This window comes from Haliotis cracherodii, unplaced genomic scaffold (assembly GCF_022045235.1).
Source record: "Haliotis cracherodii isolate W230 unplaced genomic scaffold, xgHalCrac1.p SCAF_2, whole genome shotgun sequence".
Taxonomy (NCBI): Eukaryota; Metazoa; Mollusca; class Gastropoda; order Lepetellida; family Haliotidae; genus Haliotis; species Haliotis cracherodii.
This window is the reverse complement of record NW_027266275.1, coordinates 31,486,454-31,505,368: the sequence shown is the minus strand read 5'-3', so window position 1 is coordinate 31,505,368 and position 18,915 is coordinate 31,486,454. Positions and strand designations below refer to the sequence as shown.

General features: G+C 42.0%; 1 protein-coding gene across 1 annotated transcript in view; it reads right to left on the bottom strand.

Annotated features, from left to right (window-relative positions):
- Positions 1-1,113: 1,113 nt before the first annotated feature.
- The window catches only part of LOC139467980 (3'-5' exoribonuclease HELZ2-like), a 52,060-nt gene continuing 34,258 nt past the window's right edge, over positions 1,114-18,915 (bottom strand). The window contains exons 23-31 of the mRNA XM_071249605.1: positions 14,074-18,064; positions 13,259-13,344; positions 12,086-12,343; positions 11,169-11,554; positions 9,217-9,429; positions 7,898-8,119; positions 6,698-6,854; positions 5,371-5,538; positions 1,114-5,054 (exon numbers count right to left, since the gene is read on the bottom strand). Coding sequence (XP_071105706.1) covers positions 4,945-5,054; positions 5,371-5,538; positions 6,698-6,854; positions 7,898-8,119; positions 9,217-9,429; positions 11,169-11,554; positions 12,086-12,343; positions 13,259-13,344; positions 14,074-18,064 — 5,591 coding nt within the window. The 3' untranslated portion in view covers positions 1,114-4,944. The remainder of the gene's footprint in view (positions 5,055-5,370; positions 5,539-6,697; positions 6,855-7,897; positions 8,120-9,216; positions 9,430-11,168; positions 11,555-12,085; positions 12,344-13,258; positions 13,345-14,073; positions 18,065-18,915) is intronic.

The window sequence follows — 18,915 nt, the reverse complement described above, 5'->3', positions numbered from 1 at the left end:
CATGTTAAACTGCGAACTATTTTACACAAACACATACACACTAATTTATATAGTTACATGCAATAATCTTGGATGTGACGTTAAGCCCCATTACTCCCCACCTTCAATAGTTGCCATTGTTCTGGCTGTTAACAGCATTATAATCACCCACCCCAATCGCCCGGCCAGCCTGTGCGGACACCATGACGGCAGTGTATGATAGAATGTCATCACAATTTACCCTGGTGTTCACAAGTCAGATCTTATGTTCACACAACCCTATTTCACAAAAACAAAGTCTGTGCAATTTGTGAGCGTAATAATAACTTTGTTACATGTGTCAATATGGTGTATACATGAATTTCACAAGCTGACCATTTGTGTATACCCCTTAACATCCATCGTTTGGTCAATATTAACATGAAATCTCTTATTCCCATACAGTACCTCTCTTCTTATAGATCTGAGGATACCTCCATAAGAGGTTGCAGGTGAAGTTTCATATCAGCAATTCCGACTTGAGGCTTCTAAATTCTTAGTGAGTGGTTTTACGCTGTTTTTAGCAATATTCCAGCAATATCATTTTATCCATGTGGGGAATCAAACCCAGGCCTTCAGTGTGACGAGCAAAACGGTTTAACCACTAGGCTGCCCCACCGCTCCTCTAAATTCTCAGAAACATTCAGACAAGCATAAGCAGTTTCCTTATCTTACATATCAATAGAACCGGGGAGTTCTGAATGCAAAAGAAAAAGCCGCGCTATTGCTGTGGATATATCCTGTCGAGTCTTTGAGTACCATTGCATCTACACCCAAACGTGTGTACCAGTAATTCTGTGAAGGTTTTCCTGTGCATGGATTGAAATTTCCAAATCAAGGTTGTAAAGAATTGAAGCCGAATCTTACCGCAGAGGTTTGTCCCCACTTCACCTCTCCTCATTACAGTTGCTTTTTTTACTTGCTTGGCAAATAACAGTTTACCATTCCAGGTGAGTTTTTCATTGCTTTATCCCTGCGGGTAAACCAAGACTGGCCATGGAATCCGCAGGTCTTCGGTGCGACAAGGGAATGCTTTAGCTGCTAGCTAAATGACATCAATAACTATCTTGACAACGAGAACAAGTGCATGGCGTTTTATGGTTTATTCCTTACCAAAACAACACTAAAAGAGATTATATATGAATATACAGAAAATAAAGATATTGGCTTGCAGCCTCTCCACACAACAGTATCCAATCATGTTCTACACACAGGTATGATCAGAAGCATGTGTTCAAACTGCGGACAATGCTTGTTAAGCGAGAACTGGTGCTACTGAAAAAAAAAGAAAAACATGAAACAATGCACAAGAGATTACATTTTGATAATAGTTGGATCTAGTCCTTGTCCTACACAGATGGTCATGGGAAGGAAAACTGATATGGAATCATGAAAACTAGGAAGTTTATGTGTGTCTGATTGCCCAATAATAAAGCCAGGACAATGTACGTACTAATGAAAGATACAACAGCTTCATACACACAGTACAACAAAATACAACAGCTTCATACACATAGTACAACAAAATAGGCACTTTGGTTAATAGGCAGCAGGAGATTTATCACGTTTGGGAAAATATTGACAACTTCAACATGAAGCATCTTCAATCATCAGTCATAGTCAACCAAGTATCTAAGTCACAAATAACTGAGGGACTAAACTTGTCCTCTCAAAAAAACACTTTCTATTAGCAGCAAGCATATTATGTACATCATCAATAACCGTATCCATCTCTGAGACTTAGAACTTTTACAACGTCTTTAAACTGCTATTATGCATTGGTAATATGTAGTCCCAACATCCTACATATACTATAGCTACTATTTGTTATAGTTATAATGCATTTCTTGGATATAATGCATTGACTTTACAATGTACTCCTTGACTTATGCATGATTTTGTGCAAGCTTGTTCAACAACCAACACAAGGCATGTTTCTCAACCCCGTTTCAAAACGATACTATTATCTGAACAAGGAAAGAGGTGATGCCCCCACCTATTTTATATTTCCATCGTACTGGAAAGAACATACTATACTAGTACAAAAACAGTAGGGACCGCTTGATTCTTTCATATTAGTATAGTTACAGTCATATTTTTATAGTTAATCTGTCATGGAATTAACTATAGTAATATAAAAGTATCGGGTGGTCCCTAACTTCTTTTGAGTAGTGTAAGTCTTATCAAACAAATCGAAGTGTCATTCCGTGAAATAATAAAAAGGAACAGAATATTTAAGATTTTTCCTTGTGACTATAATCAGTGGACAATGCATATTATGTACAAAGTATTACTTTTTACCATGTCGAGGACAGTATATACTGATGAATTTACTTCTTACTTTGGGGACTTGACATTTTTACGTTCCACTTCTAAAGCCATCTAATCCCTTATATTCAGAAAACTCAAACTCAGTTCACATGCATATATCACTTATAGGAAATAGTCCAGCTTGACCAACATAATAATCCTATTAATATATTTTATATATATATACAGAGGTAATATGCTCATCGTTAACACCAATTGACAATACATAATTCCACAGGCCACAAAAAAACAATAGCTAGTGTCTTCTCCAGCAAAGACGATATTATCAGCATGTTTGTAAACTGTTCTGTATGCGCTGTGACCATATTCAATTTTTTATAGAAATATTGGAAATTATGCACAGGTTATCTGTAACGGAGGACAGTAATAGTACTTTATCAAGGTATATAAGATAGCTACGCGATAAATTGCAATGAAGAATGAAGCGTGGTTTACTTCACAATAAAACATTGTTCTATCTTTTCTGGTGATTTGAATATGAGCTTGCAACTTGATGACGTCATATTTTGGATGACGTTATTTTTGAGAGGGAACTGTCTGGTATTAAAGTTGTTCCCAATAGATGTAGCTGGGCTATGCAGATAAACACATTGGTCGAACGATCACATTCACAAGTGGGAGAGATATGACAGGAGAAAAGGTACAGATACCGGTAATTGACAGGAGGATTGTGAGAAGATGTGGGAAATACCAAGTTTAACCCAACTCCTTGTAAAATGGATTTGTCCGACATTTCCGAGGACCGATTCCACTCCGGGAGTCATCATTGTTAACATCCTTAAAGAGGCTGTACATAAAGTTAATATCTCATAAGAAATAAACGACTCGTGGTCGTTGTTTATGGCGCAATAAAAGTCTCTGAGCTGCGCCCCTCATTGTTTATTCTCCCTGCAGTATTTTATTGTACGACAAACAACTCCCATTCTTCATTTATTTCTTAAATAAAAGTACAGAACAAAAGGCAGAGTGAAGCTGTTCCTTTCTTTATCTGATATAGTACTGTCACACGTCCTCAGTCTCTGAGCACTTAAGACCCATGAATAGTTGGCAGGAAACCTTTCCCTTTCCAGACTCATGAACCTACAATGCAGCAGCATGTGTTGATCTAAAGTCTCTTCAGACCAAGTGATACCATTGTATAGAGTGTATTTGTAGGAATACAATTGTACTGCATATGGCCCAATTGACCAGTGCTCTAAATCTCCATTAGGGCTGTAAGTAAACACTTCGATTACCCGGTCATGTAATGCCTATCATGAATTGGAACAATGAGAGACCAAACTTGTACTTAGGAAATGTGTGTCAACTAAACTGTGGTTTGTCAAGTCTCTCACATGCCATCAGACTTTACGACCCTTTTATGCATACAGGTACTGACGTGTATTGACACAGTACTTGTAGCGTGAAAGTTATGCGATGCACCAAAACATAGTGAATCATTACAGCCAAAACTCCATGCCATTTACTTTTAAATAAACTTAAAACATTTTTACTGCACTTCCATCACACAGAAAACTAAGATGTGAGCTGTGACATCAAGTGGAAATATGTGCGCCTCCAAGATACTTCTGTGAAACCCGAGAAAAACGCTAACCATATTTAAAATGGTTCTCTTTGTTCATAGGTACCAATACCATACTAGGCACCAAAAGAAACTGTCTTACGTATATCTAGTATCTTTATAACATTTCTTACAAATATCAGCTCCAACTTACTTCTTTTGTTACGCTTATGATTAAAGAACGTTGATACAATGACATAAGACAAATGCAGTTCTCACTTGGAAACACAGAGCCTGGGCCCAGTCCAACAAAGCAATCTTAGCACAGCAACCATGAGTCTATGTTACAGACAGGGAGTTTTGACTAAAATGACTTTGTGGACCTGGACCCACTTGTACAAAGCGAACTTAGCATTAAGATGATCGTAACTCCCATACTTTAACATAGGCTTACAATAGTCTTAGTGCTAAGATTGTTTTGTGCAAGTGGGTCCAGGACCAAGTTCAACACACACTGGCTACATATGGTTAAGAATGGTGAATTCTTAGACGTTCACAGCAACAGTTATTTAACTTATATATTCACATTTACTACTAATATTGCGGGCTAGATCATTCGTATGTTTTTCTCAGGTTTGACAGTATCGCCAAATATATGCACAATATTTATATATATATATACACACAAATAACATTAATCATTTCATACTAATGCAGAAAAACAAAGCATGTCTGAACAATTTAAATAAAATAATTCCATCATAATCATTATTATTGTCAACGATAACTTGTAAAACATCAACGGAACTGAACGTCCTGCAAACCCTGCACCAAGGCAAAGATAAGACTATGAGGCTAAGGTAAGGGTAATCTGTTTGCGTTATTGGCAAGACACTCAAACATAAAGCTGGTTATAATCATGCACATTATCCACTACAACAGGTCGTGTCAGGATGTCCTCCTGGACCCTTAACATCCACTTCTCGTTGTCGTCATCATCATCATCATCATCATCATCGTTGTCTCCTACATCGTCTTTGTTTCAACTTAGTATCATCTCGGTAAATTAACCATTTTATCTGGTTATCTCAGATTTAAGCCAATAGACGAACAAAATCATCAGCATCAAGTATCTTCTGTTTGTTTCTGTAATCTCTGAGAAGTTCTCGCCACAAGGGGTCACACTGAAGCAGGTACTTGTTACCTAGAGGTACAAGGAAAATCAGTAAAATGGTGCAACATATATCTGGATAAAGAGTTTGTGAGTTACTGTGTAGGGCTTTTTCCCAAGGAGGACAAACAAGGGAGGGTACTGGGTTTCTATGAGGACATTATCATGCGGTATCACCAAATCGCCTGTCATCCATTGTTAAATTGTGTGGTATACATAACTTTCTACTTACATTTGTATCAATTTTACCAATCTAGAATTTTTTCAACTAATATTCGCAATCTTAGTCAGCTGTGAATCAAAAACATGAAAACCCCAAAAATTAATACATGTTCGTAAATGCACTTACCAATAAGCACAAGTCCTTTTCTAGCTCGTGTGATTGCCACATTAATTTGGTGTTGGTCGGCAAGTGCTCCCAGGTTGCGGCAAATCCAGCCACTAGTAGGTTGGCGTTCTACCTGACATTTAGGCATCGATCTGACGGTTGACATTATAACATAGTCCCATTCTCTACCTGCAGAAATGGAAAGGGAATTAGAGCAATAATACACAAGCGCTGTTAACCCCTGAATCACATCACCTTGTTATTAAATCATTACAGTGTGTGACTTCAGATTTTACTGAACCCAAAACAAAGAGAAATGTGGTAGCATCACGAGATACCAAATAATGACAGCCAGTTGGGCTACCTATACTTCATATTCAGAAGCCAGAAAGAAACATTAGCATGCTGAATAATAATTAAAATGTAAACCTTTGATGCACTCTCTAAACCAGCACAGGAAATGATCATATATCTTAGTTGAGCTCAACGTCATGCCTTGAAATTCAAATACTGAGAAAAAACAAACAAACCCAAAACATAGCGTAAGTCTACTGTATGTTCATAATGTGTGAAGAGTGAGAATGTTTGGTTTTACACCACTTTTAGCAATATTCCACCATTATCACGGCGGGGACACCAGAATTGGCCATCACAAAATTTACACATGGGGAAAATCAAATCCAGGCATTTGACATGGCGAGCGAAAACTTAACCACTTGGCTACCCCACTGTCCCTTGTGTAAAGAAAATTTATCGAAATACAGTGAGCGAGTTACATTTTACGCCGCTTTTAGCAATGTTCAAGCAATATCATGGCGGGGGACACCAGAAATGGGCTTCACACACTGTACCCATGTAGGGAATCGATCCCAGGTCTTCGGCGTGACGAGCGAACGATTTAACCACTAGGCTACCCGATCGCCCCTTTATCGAAATACAGATGGACATGTATAATAACAAGTTCATGTTCAATTGGGCCTGTCATTGCATTCAACTATCTTCACCCAAGTTTTCGTATCATTTTCTCATGTGTCATGTATCATGTGTTTAACCTCACACTGATGGCAGCCTGTAAATAATATGTCTGAACCAGACAAACCCGTGATTGATGCAATGAGCAACATCCCACGCGCTACGGTACGATGACAAGCAACAAAGTCACCAAGTCTGACCACCTGATCCAATTAGTCGGCCCACATGTCAAACAGAGTACTGAGGACGTAATTTAAACCAGAATCTCAACGTTACACCAACTCAACCACAACCTGACGACCACACCTGACCCCATCGCAGGTTGAAAGAGTGCACTGTATGGTATACATTCTACAAACACGAGCAGCAAGTTTACCTTGACTAGCTAGAACTGTGCAGACTGTAATTTTGCGAAGTCCTTTCAGTTGCAGTTTTCTCTGAATAGTGGCACACTGGGCAGGGTGTTGTGATAATACGACAATATCAGACTCACTCACTCTGTACCGGCTAACTAAGCTAGTGGCGATAGTTACCTGCAACAGGAAACAAACATATCCACAAGTTAGACACATTTTGTTCCCAAAATATAAGAGACAGGACTCACAATGATCAGGTATATTGTCAAGTTGGAAAATACACAGATGCATTTTTGAACAAAGAACAAAGAGTCCATATATCCTACATATGGCTCAACAACTATCGTAACAATTTCAATAGAGCTGAAAAATATACTAGACTTCATTTGCATGCTATGAGATTACTTTATTATATTTATTTTCCATTAACAATATTTAGAATTACTATCTAAATTTGAATTGGGAGGTCTCTAGAGCTCTCTCACCCCCCCTCCCAATATTTGTTCATAATAAAACAGGGAACCTTGCTATTTGTTCATAATAAAACAGGGAACCATGCTACTTGTTCATAATAAAACAGGGAACCATGCTACTTGTTCATAATAAAACCAGGAACCATGCTACTTGTTTATAATAAAACAGGGAATAATGCTATTTGTTCATAATAAAACCAGGAACCATGCTACTTGTTCATAATAAAACAGGGAACCATGTTATTTGTTCCAAATAAATCAGGGAACCATGCTATTTGTTCATAATAAAACAGGGAACCATGCTATTTGTTCCAAATAAATCAGGGAACCATGCTATTTGTTCATAATAAAACAGGGAACCATGCTATTTGTTCCAAATAAATCAGGGAACCATGCTATTTGTTCATAATAAAACAGGGAACCATGCTACTTGTTCATAATAAAACAGGGAACTATGCTATTTGTTCATAATAAAACAGGGAACCATGCTATTTTACACTTGTCAGAGGGGTACACTAAGTATGTGATCTGAAATACCAGTCGTCTGACTTTCATTTTGTTGAAGCCTTGGTGGCTGAGTGGGTCAGTTCGCTGACTTTGTGTGCTGGTGATTAAATGCCTCACTCTGAAAAGTGTGGGTTCAAATCCTGTATGGGTCTCAACCCCAGAAAGTATTAGAATTTGTACAAAACTAAGTAAGAGTTATCCTAACTATAACATGTTACATCATAAAACAATCTGACGTACAGCGTAATGGACTTCCCGTTCGTTGATCTTGGACTGAGTGCCGATGCCGTTGGCAGCAGCTGTCTGTGAGTCCTCGGTGCCCGCAACATGGCAGAAGGTGACTGGCTGGTTTCTACCGTTAGGCCAGATTGACATGGGGGCGGGGTTAAGCTGAGCTGAAGTGCCACATTCCAGGCGGTCAGAGTAGAAGTAACGAGATGGGAACTCCGCTATCCCTTCATGCTGGAAGAAAACGTTCCACTCGCATAAAAAACAACTCCTTAGATACGATTTAAAATGTTTTGTCTAATATCACTATGAAGAAATGGTAGCACAATGTCTTGTAAAATGCATCTTCCCAAGGAAAGGGCGTTAACTGACTGTACAGTTTCCAACCTTGCTGGACTAGGCTGGAATTCTGGAATTCCATTTTGGCTGGACTAACGAGTCTATGTATAGTCCAATCAAAATTGCATAATGAAGTAGACATCCGGTTCGTAAACAAAGTGGATTTCAACATGCAGATTTCGGTCAACTGCAGGGTTTGCAAAGCATGTGTACCGTCAACTTGGTGTTGACAGATATTTGGCAAATACTGTCATGTTTGTAGGCAAGGTGCTCAAATGATTTGATGCATTTCCGGAGTAAGACCCATTTCATTACACTGTAGATCTTGATTATTGATGAGATCGTCTTGACTTGGCACGTCATTTTGTTTGAAGCAATTGCAAGTGATGTGAGAGATGGTAGGTCAATAGAAGGGACATAGAAGGGAAATAACTTGTAATAGCCCCTGGTGGTGCTGGTAATTTCATCCTAGTTTGGCAAGGGTCGAAACTTTTATAGTCAGTTAACGCCCTTGCCTAGGGAAGATGTGTAAAAAGATGTGTCTAAGATGTCAAAACGATTGAGTGACCAACTGAGTGGGTGTGATGGGTTTAACACCATTTTGAATGGTATTTCAGTTAAATCACGGTGTCACCATGAGGTGAGGGGACAGCCTGAAGTAATGTATGTCATTAGGGTTATCAATAGGCAAAACACAAGCACAGGTAGTCTTTATAAAAACAATCATAGGTTGATAGGTTTCTGGCATGCCAAAAGGAATAGGCGGAAGAAGTTTATACTTTGGCTGAATTTTCATCTTGCTAGTCTGCAAGGTCTAATTACCGGTTTATGAATTTCTTCATTCTACCATGACACTAAAGAATTGATTGCTCATTCTTATTCCAATCATAGGTAATATCAGCCAAAAACATAATTTTCAGTAACTTGATCTTGCATATATCATGCCATTCAAACTAGAACAGCTACAAAATGGCAGCTGTAGACATACATACCATACGATACTGTGTAGTTAACATGAGTGCTTTTGGGGCGTATCGTTCAAACAGTGATTTATTGAGACCTAGTTGTTTAGCGGCCACCTCCTTGACCGGTGGCTGAAGTTGGCGATGGTCCCCGATCAGGACTACTTGTTTTACATCTTGGAACAGGATAATTGGGATCATGGCTTCCGGCTCCGTGCACATGCCACACTCGTCAATGATAATCTGTAACGCAACATCAGGAAGTTTAATGCTTTTGAAAAATTAATTTGCTGACCTGTTTGCAAGGGAAAATAGACACAATTTATGGATAACATCTTCTTTTATTATACTGTAATAGCGATGTTTCAGTAGAGATCCTCATACTGTTTTCAAACAGTGAGTGAGTGAGTTGGGTTAACGCCACTTTTAACAGTATTCCAGTTATATCGCGGCGTGTCAGCTTAATGTGGGAGGAAAGCCCGAAGTGATGCAGGTCTCAGACATTTACCACTTCGGTGAAACCCATGAGCACGGGTATGGTGCTGACAAACCTAGAAACATAATATCTTTCTTGACAACGGAATAAGGATGTATTCCAAAATGTCGTTATTACAGTATATTAAAGAAGTTGTTGTCCATTAAATTACGCTTACATTGTCATTCTCGAACTTCTAAGTAAACTTATCAAACAATTCATGTTTACAAGAGGGTTCTCACTACTGTGTTGCAGTTAGGTAGTGAATCGTAATTTGATCTATAATCAGCAATTTACACTGGTCAGTGTGAATAGATTTGGAAAAGAAATTGATTTCCATAATTAGAGAGCTATTAAGACATTCCATGTTAACCATATTTTGGGAGATCTATCAATTTCTGTCTTCTCCAGTAAACCACCTGGTTTTAATATTGGTTCTGGTGACTGAAGTTATTTTTAGTTTAGCATCTGATGCGAAAGTTATGATTGTCTAATTTATTTTACAAACTGCAAAGATTATCATGAACCAGCTACAGACAAGCCTGAGGTTGATAGTGTGAACTTGATGACCTTCCCTCTCTAATCTCACATCATTGTATGAAACACTGCTTAGTGGCTACACCTCCACCGAGACCAGTCTCTCAGACAAACATAAACAAGTTTAATTTGTGGTTTAATGTCATGCTCAGTAATGTTTCAGCTGTATGAAAATAATCAAATCTGGACCAGACAAGCCAGTGATTGATGTTATGAGCAACAATCCCCAGCGTCAGGATACAATTACACACAATCATCCTGGGTCCTGTTCCTCAAAGCGATCTTAGCGCTAAGGTTATCGTAAGTCCCATACTTTAACATAGGCCTAGGAACATCGTAGCGCTAAGATCGCTCTGAGGAACGGGGCCCAGGTCACCTAGCCTGATCAACCTGCCATGAGGTTAACTCGTACGACCAACATAAGTTGATGGAGACTAGGGCTGGGACGATCCAAATCCAAATCTACTACCCGGGTAACCACCCACTACTACCATACCCTATCCGGGTACCCACTGTAGGTCTCAAGAAATAGGTACAAAATGTCTGATTGGGAGAAGTTTTTCCCTCGCAAAATGTATTTAGATACATGTATAAAACGATCTGGTCATGCATACACTGAAGATGACTGTTTGAAGACTCATCTTAAATTCAAACATAAAAGTCAGAAGGAATGAGTGCATAGTCAAAGAGAAATGGGAGCATTAGTGACTTGTAGTGCAACCATAGAGTTTTGGATACTTTTTGTCACAAACAATATATCACATGAGTAACCAATGGTCATGGGGACCCACCCGTCCCAAGTTACCCGTCCCAACACTAATGGAGACCTATTCCATGGAAACAAAACAGGGATATTTCAAGAAATTCACATTATCTGTATAACAAAGCTGTCACATAAAATCCTGAACTGCTGTCTCTACATAGTCGGGACCAGACATACCACAAAGTCGAACCGGAGAGATGGACCCACCTGCTGCACATTTGAGCCCCAGTTCATCTTATGTCTTGCACTGGCGGAACATGTAGCCAGAAGAATCTCCGCCTGCTGCAGTTCCGCTGCGGATGCTGCAGTAATTAGCTTCAGGTATTCATCGATCTGATCATCACTTATGTCGTCAGGGTAAAGCCCAAACAACGTATCTAACTCCTGTATGCGCTGACTGTACTGATTGGCAGGCTGGCGGATGAGCTCATGGAGAGCTATTCCTTTAATATGTGGATCAACACACACTTCGGATGGCTTGCGCTTCTTAGGGGCGATAGGGTCTCGTGGGAGCGGGTAATCTCTACGCTCTAATTTCTCACTATACACATGTACAAGACGAGGGCATCTGGGACCCATACTCAGTAGATAAGCTGAAACAGATGGGTGGCATTATGGAAGACATAGAGGGTCAGGATTGTGTCTCACTGAGTTCCAACATTTCTTGGTGGAGAGCTCAACTGATATAGTGAGTTAAAACTTAACGTCGCATCGGCTTTATTTCAGCCATATAGCGACGAGCCAACTGATATATATGGAATGTTAATCAAGTACAATAAGAATTCATGAAATAAACACATTGGACATAAGATTCAAATATGATAAAAATAGGATAAATATTATAAATAAACAGATGAATATAAATACAAATGCAAATGAATAAATAAAATAAATAAAATAAATAAAATAAATAAATAAATAAACAAAAATAAATATATAGATAAATAAATAAATAGAATTGAAAGAATATATGAATGACTGATTTCTTTGGCACCTATGAAAACTTGCAACACTTTTTAAAATGTTTACACGGTCAAATTCAGATTACAAAAGAATCTTCAAATCCTAACAAGGCAATGTGTGAAATGATAAACAAGGAAAAATAACAGACTGACTGTCGTTACCTGCAACAACATCAAGTGATTTATTAGTAGGCCCACAGATGAGGACCTGTGCTGGAGTGTTCGGACTTTTCTTATTGCGCTGACAGAACTGATACGCCAGCCTGGCTCCTGTGAGGGTCTTCCCTGTGCCGGGGGGCCCCTGGATGACTGTGAGGGGCTGACGGAGGGCCTCCTGGGTGGCTCGATGCTGGGCCTGGTTAGGAGGTTGAAGGGGTGTGGACGCCATCTGAGATAAGACATCCACATCAGCAAAACGATCTGAAACAGAGGGGTCAACATCAGCAAAACGATCAGAAACAGAGGAGTCAACATCAGCAAAACGATCAGAAACAGAGGAGTCAACATCAGCAAAACGATCAGAAACAGAGGAGTCAACATCAGCAAAACGATCTGAAACAGAGGGGTCAACATCAGCAAAACGATCTGAAACAGAGGGGTCAACATCAGCAAAACGATCTGAAACAGAGGAGTCAACATCAGCAAACCGATCTGAAACAGGGGGGTCAACATCAGCAAACCGATCTGAAACAGAGGGGTCAACATCAGCAAAACGATCTGAAACAGAGGGGTCAACGATCTGAAACAGAGGGGTCAACGATCTGAAACAGAGGTGTCAGCATCAGCAATATGATCTGAAACAGAGGGGTCAACGATCTGAAACAGAGGGGTCAACATCAGCAATATGATCTGAAACAGAGGGGTCAACATCAGCAAAACAATCTGAAACAGAGAAGTCAACATCAGCAAAACGATCTGAAACAGAGAAGTCAACATCAGCGAAACGATCTGAAACAGAGAAGTCAACATCAGCAAAACAATCTGAAACAGAGAAGTCAACATCAGCAAAACGATCTGAAACAGAGAAGTCAACATCAGCAAAACGATCTGAAACAGAGGAGTCAACATCAGCAAAACGATCTGAAACAGAGGGGTCAACATCAGCAAAACGATCTGAAACAGAGAAGTCAACATCAGCGAAACGATCTGAAACAGAGGGCTCAACATCGGCTAAACTATCTGAAACAGAGGGCTCAACATCAGCGAAACGATCTGAAACAGAGAAGTCAACATCAGCAAAACGATCTGAAACAGAGGAGTCAACATCAGCAAAACGATCTGAAACAGAGGGCTCAACATTGGCTAAACGATTATGTGACATATTGATTAACTTACTGTTGTCTACTGGCTTCCTTCCAGTGGCAATAGCCCGAGCTAGGTCGGCTGCCCCATCCAGACATCTCAGTGCATACTCGGTGTGCCTGAAACAGTTGAATACACATCCATAACACAACATGAATGTATAACTGCATTAACACCAACATGGCTTTTTGTAACAATAAATAAGATTACAAAACTATTACCAAGCAATTATGAAGACACCAGTTTTATGCAGATCCAGGTGTACACCACCACAAACTGCCTTCCTGAAGGAAGCATACTTGTCAATTTGACTTTTAAAAAGCATAAAGTTTTCATTTGGTTTTCAACAAAAACAACAATTGACTAATGTTTGCCTGACAATGAAAATTGTTTCAGAATTATGAGCTCTATATCACTTCTTTTTCTTTCAAGTGCACTCACCTATTGTAAGTTTATGTTAAACGGTGTTGTGAGGGGATTCAATAATCCTTGCACTAACATTATGTTGTGAAGACAGTAGAAGCAATAGGGTCAGTGAGTGAGTGAGTATGGTTTTACGCCGCTTTTGGCAATATTCCAGCAATATCACGGCGGGGGGACACCAGAAATTGGCTTCACACATTGTGCCCATGTTGGGAATCGAACCCGGGTCTTCGGCGTGAGGAGTGAACGCTTTAACCACAAGGCTACCCGACAGCCCCAGTAGAAGCAATATTCCTGACAGATTAACTATAGTAATATGAATATTGAGAAGTATATTAAGTCTGCTCTCACAATCTGGGATAATGGCTACTGATTCTGCACTAAATGCTTGCAGACCAAGACCCTGAATTGTCTAACAAACCAACCTGTCTTGAGGAGTCTTGGCAATCCACTCCATTGTACACTTCATCCTGGCTCCCTCAGGCCCCAGCAGTCTGTCCGGCAGCACCATATTGCTCTGGTTCAGGTCGACCTGCACCTGCACCTGCTCCTGCATGACTCGCTCCATGCCCCGGACACGACAATGTCCGACCCACGTCACCGGGTCAGGAGTGTTTACCAGAACAGACACATCTTCCTGCAGAGTCCCATCAGGGGGCAGCTGAAGGTTCTTGTACCTCACACACATGAAGTCCTGGAAGAAGCTCTGTGCTAATGTGCTATTCTTATCAAGCAGGCCTTCGAACTGGACATCCCCTGAGAACTTGATCTTCCTCTCCTTACAGAAGCTTACAGGGAGGGTTATCTTGCCTGAGTAAGATGCTGAAGATGCAGGCCCCCATTCCACACTTACATTATGTACTATGATGCTCTCCTGGCTCTGAACTGCCCGGGTAGCAGCCTCCATCCCAATGACGGGCAGCCAACACTGCTGATACTCCCCTTCACTGCTGTAGGTGGCTCGGGACGCAGGCTTGGCAGTGTTACTGGTGAAGCATTTCATGGGTGATGTGCGATGTTCCAGACAAATGTCAAGTCTTGGGGTCAGATGAAGCAGCTGAACCGTCGGGGTCAGGAGACCTTTGTTAACTTCGGTGGCTATCTGAACACACATTATCATACTAGGATGCATCTTGAGAGAGAAATCTACGAAGTCGTTAGTGTTTCTGTTTCTAGAATTTTCGGACGAAACATCCTCAGCAAAGTGACCTTCTGGAATGATACTCTCCACCTGTTCCCGGACAGATGACACCATTGTCTGAAGCTTGGAGAAGTCCTCCTCTCTGATCGCATTGAGGAGACGCTGCCAGTGGAAGGCAGGAACCTTGTTCACAAACTTGTCCGGGTCCAATTCCTTACCTCGCTCTACCTGAGACTGGTTCATGATTGGTCCAGCAGTGTCGTAGATCCTTTCCTGCCATTTGACCTTCACCTCTACAGGATCCTCGGACACTTCAGGCTTGTCGCTTGGACCAAGGTGGACTATCTGGACATTCTTCTCCTTGACAGGAACATCCTTGATCGTGGGAAAGAGCAGGGTGACTGCCGAGTCGTCTACCTTCTCCACTACAGGGTACATAACAAGTGGCTTCTTCCTCAGGGCAGCTGCCAGGTGGAGGGACAGCATTGCCTGATAGTAGTTATGTTCATTGCTGACGGCGCTATTGAACTGACTGCAGAGACTCTGAATGTCCAGCTTACTGTATGGACAGGCCATGTTGTCTATCCTGGCCGACATCAGCCTCTGGACAACAATGTCCACGTAGCTTCTGAGAGGGTTTGTGAAGGAGGAGTAGGGGGTAACATTGAGCGAATAGTGTCCCTGTTTATCAGAACTGACATCAGCTGAACATGCATAGTAGGTAGATTCCTGGATTCTGGACAGCTCCGCCTGAGCTATTGCAAGTTGAGGATGGTTTTCTGGAGATACGATCAGCTGCTGCACAAGCTCATAGTTCCCTGTGTCAGCTGCAGTGCATAAGGTCTTCCACAGACCCTTCACAATATCAAATGTCCCTTGAGCCTGGATTCCCCTCTGTCTGATGTAGCTGAAGATGCAAGTACAAGCTACTCTACACTTACAGATTCTGTTTCCATCCAAGAAAGGTTTGGTCAGGGCCACAGTATTGATAGCATCTGTAGCATGCTTCTCTTTCCATTCATCAGATAGCTGCTGGTTCATAGGCCCCTGGCATTTCAGGGGTGTAGCTTGGGGATACACAGTCAAAAGAATCTTTGCGACTTGCTGGTTGGCTGTGATGACTAGCTCCTCCATCAACAGATGAGCTTTCGGAGTTAGCTTGTTGGATCCTTCCAGGCTCACACACAGGTAATCATTACCCAGTCTGTTCCGGCGCCATAGCAATGCAACCTGGTACAGCACCACCATGCAGCTTGTGAAGTAGTCGGTCTGGGCACCCTCTGAATTGTGAAGAATTTCTTCTGTTTCTCTAAAGGAGAACCTCTTCTTGGAGTTGATGATGCATTTTTTCATGTCTACTTTTGTGATCTCTCCGGATCCGTTAACAGTCATGAAAATTGACAAAGTCAATCTGTCTTCATTAGGTTTGATGCTACAAAGATCTGTACTAAGCCTATTGGGTAACATATGAAGTGGATCTGTGCTGAGAGGAAAGAAGGATGTTCCTCTGCGTTGAGCCTCTTCATCTACACTGGAGCCCTGATGCAGGAAGAAGGCAACATCTGAGGTGTGCATACCGACCTCATACATTCCATCGGCTGTCTGTTCTATGCTTATAGCCTGATCCAGGTCCTGTGATGACGGCCGGTTCACTGTGAAGCACCACCTATCAGTCAGGTCGTCTCTTGAAGAGTACACCTCTTGTGGAAGGTAGTAGTTGTGGTACATCGCCATCACCTCATCCTCCACCTCCCTGGGGTAGCTCTGTGTGATGCTGTGTTCCAGATCCAGCACCTTCATCCCCGTGTCCAGAGCCCTGCCTGCTGGAAGGACCCCGATCACAATGCCAAATGGACAGTAGAAAGACAGGTCCCACTTTAAGTAACGTACAAGGAACAATTTCCCAGACGAATCGCATGGATTGATTGATTCAAAATGGGAGAACTCCACCTTTTGGTCTTGTGTCAACCTGTACACAGAGACCTGTTCAGTTGACGCCAGCTGTGCCTGTGTCGGGGTCGTCAAGTTATAGATCCTAGGGATGCCCCTGTTGATGGGTATCAGGACCCCGGTATTACTGGCTTCAACACTGCAAACAAAGGATTTATTCCTAGGGTTGATGGCTCGTCGAAGAATTCCAACCACTTGCCCATGGACTTCATGATGTTCCTCTTCATGTTCCAAAACCTCTACAACCACCTCGTCATTGTTGAAGGCTTGACCACAGTGTCTGCGACTGCTCAGCTTCATCTGGTGGATCGGAGAGGTGTAGTCGATTACTCTGGCAAACATCTTCCTGGAGGATTCAATATGAAGCACACAGTGCTTGTACCTGTCAGGCTTGCTCTGGATCAGGCTTCTCAGCTGGGCTGTGTCATAGTGCTTTAAGACATTCCTCAGTCCCTGCTCTTCATCCAGCAATGCTGTGTCTGAATCCTGATCCTCATCCGACTGAAGTCCCCTCTTCTCCTGGACCCAGTTGGTATCATAATGCACGACAGCATGACCCCTGGATTCCTTCACCCTGATGCACGCCATGTTTAGATGACTTCCATCTCTACCGTCGGCGGCAATCTGCTTGATGATGTCATCAGATTCAAGAGAGACAGCTTGCTTGTCCCCAGCAGCAGGCAGCTGTTTGCTGAACTGCTTCAGTGGAGGTGGTTGAGGCATGAAGCCATTTGTCCCCAGAGGTCTTAAAGGTTGTGGTGCAACTGGTTTTGGGGCAACTGGAGAGGACCGTGATTGCTGGGAAAGCTGTTGTGATGGCGGCACTGGCTGAGGGGATGGTGTAGTTGGCTGAGATGATATAGAACCAGGTCCATTCTTGTTTTTCCAGGCCTTTGAATCCTTTTCTCCCCGTGCTTCAGACAGTGACACCCTTTGCATGTTGCTGGCGTTACGACTCAGTTCCGTTATCTCTGTCAACCTCAGCCCCATGGGCGACATCTGCAGGTTGAGGACCTGGCTCTTGATGGAGTCGTACGTGATTGATGGCGGATACAGACTCTTCATGTTGGAGCAGTGCTTCAGGTACGTCCTCCATACTTGGACACACTCTCCGATTGCACACAAGGCGACTGGGTCACCCACCACACACACATACGATTTGGCGCGGGTCAGGGCTGTGTTCAGTAGCTTGGGGTCTGACAAGAAACCGAAGTCCCCGATGTCACCATCACACTCGGAGGACTTGAGGAGGTTGGCCATATGGCTGGACTCCAGAAGATGCCGAGTCCTGCAGGTACTGATGAACAGGGCTCGGAACTCTTTCCCTGAAACAGAGGGCGACTCATTATGCACAAATCTTTATGAAGTAAGTGTGTGAGCAGACATTATTTTATATACATATTCCAGCCATATCATGACAGGCTGTAAACAAGTCCAGACAACCATAGGGTCTTAGCATGACCAACGATCATACTGGGACACAACCTGAACCTCTTTAGTTTACTCTTACCTCACTTGGGTCTCACTGGGGTCTCACAGAGGTCTCACTGGGGTCTCACAGGGGTCACAGGGGTCTCACTGGGGTTTCGGAGGGGTCTCACAGGTGTCTCACTGGTGTCTCACTGGGGTCTCACTGGGGTCTCACTAGGATCTCACTGGGCACTCACAGGTGTCTGACAAGTGTCTGACAGCGGTCTCACTTGGGACTCACACGGATCTCACAGGGGACTCATACGGATCTCACTGGGGTCTCATACGGATCTCACTGGGGTCTCACAGGGGTCTCAGTGTGATCAGCGTGAGTAAGTGAGTTGCATTTGATGCCTCTTTGAACAGTTTCCCGGTTATGTCATGGCATTGTCCAGGATAAGGCAAAGGTTTTTGTTTGTTATTTAACGCCACACTCAGCAATATTTTAGCTGTATGATAGCGGTCTGTAAATAATGGACTCTGGACCAGAAATCAAGCAATTAATCATGAGCATCGATCCAGGCAATTGGGACACCACCCGATCCGGTAGTCCCCTCTTATGACAAGTATGGGTTGTCAAGGAGACCTCCAGATAACTTTTTGAGCAATTGAGTTTTTACAGGTTACAGGTTTACAGGTTATTTCATTTTTTATTGGGTAACCAATATTTTTTCACTCATCTATCCATCCTCTTAGTTGGTTTTTC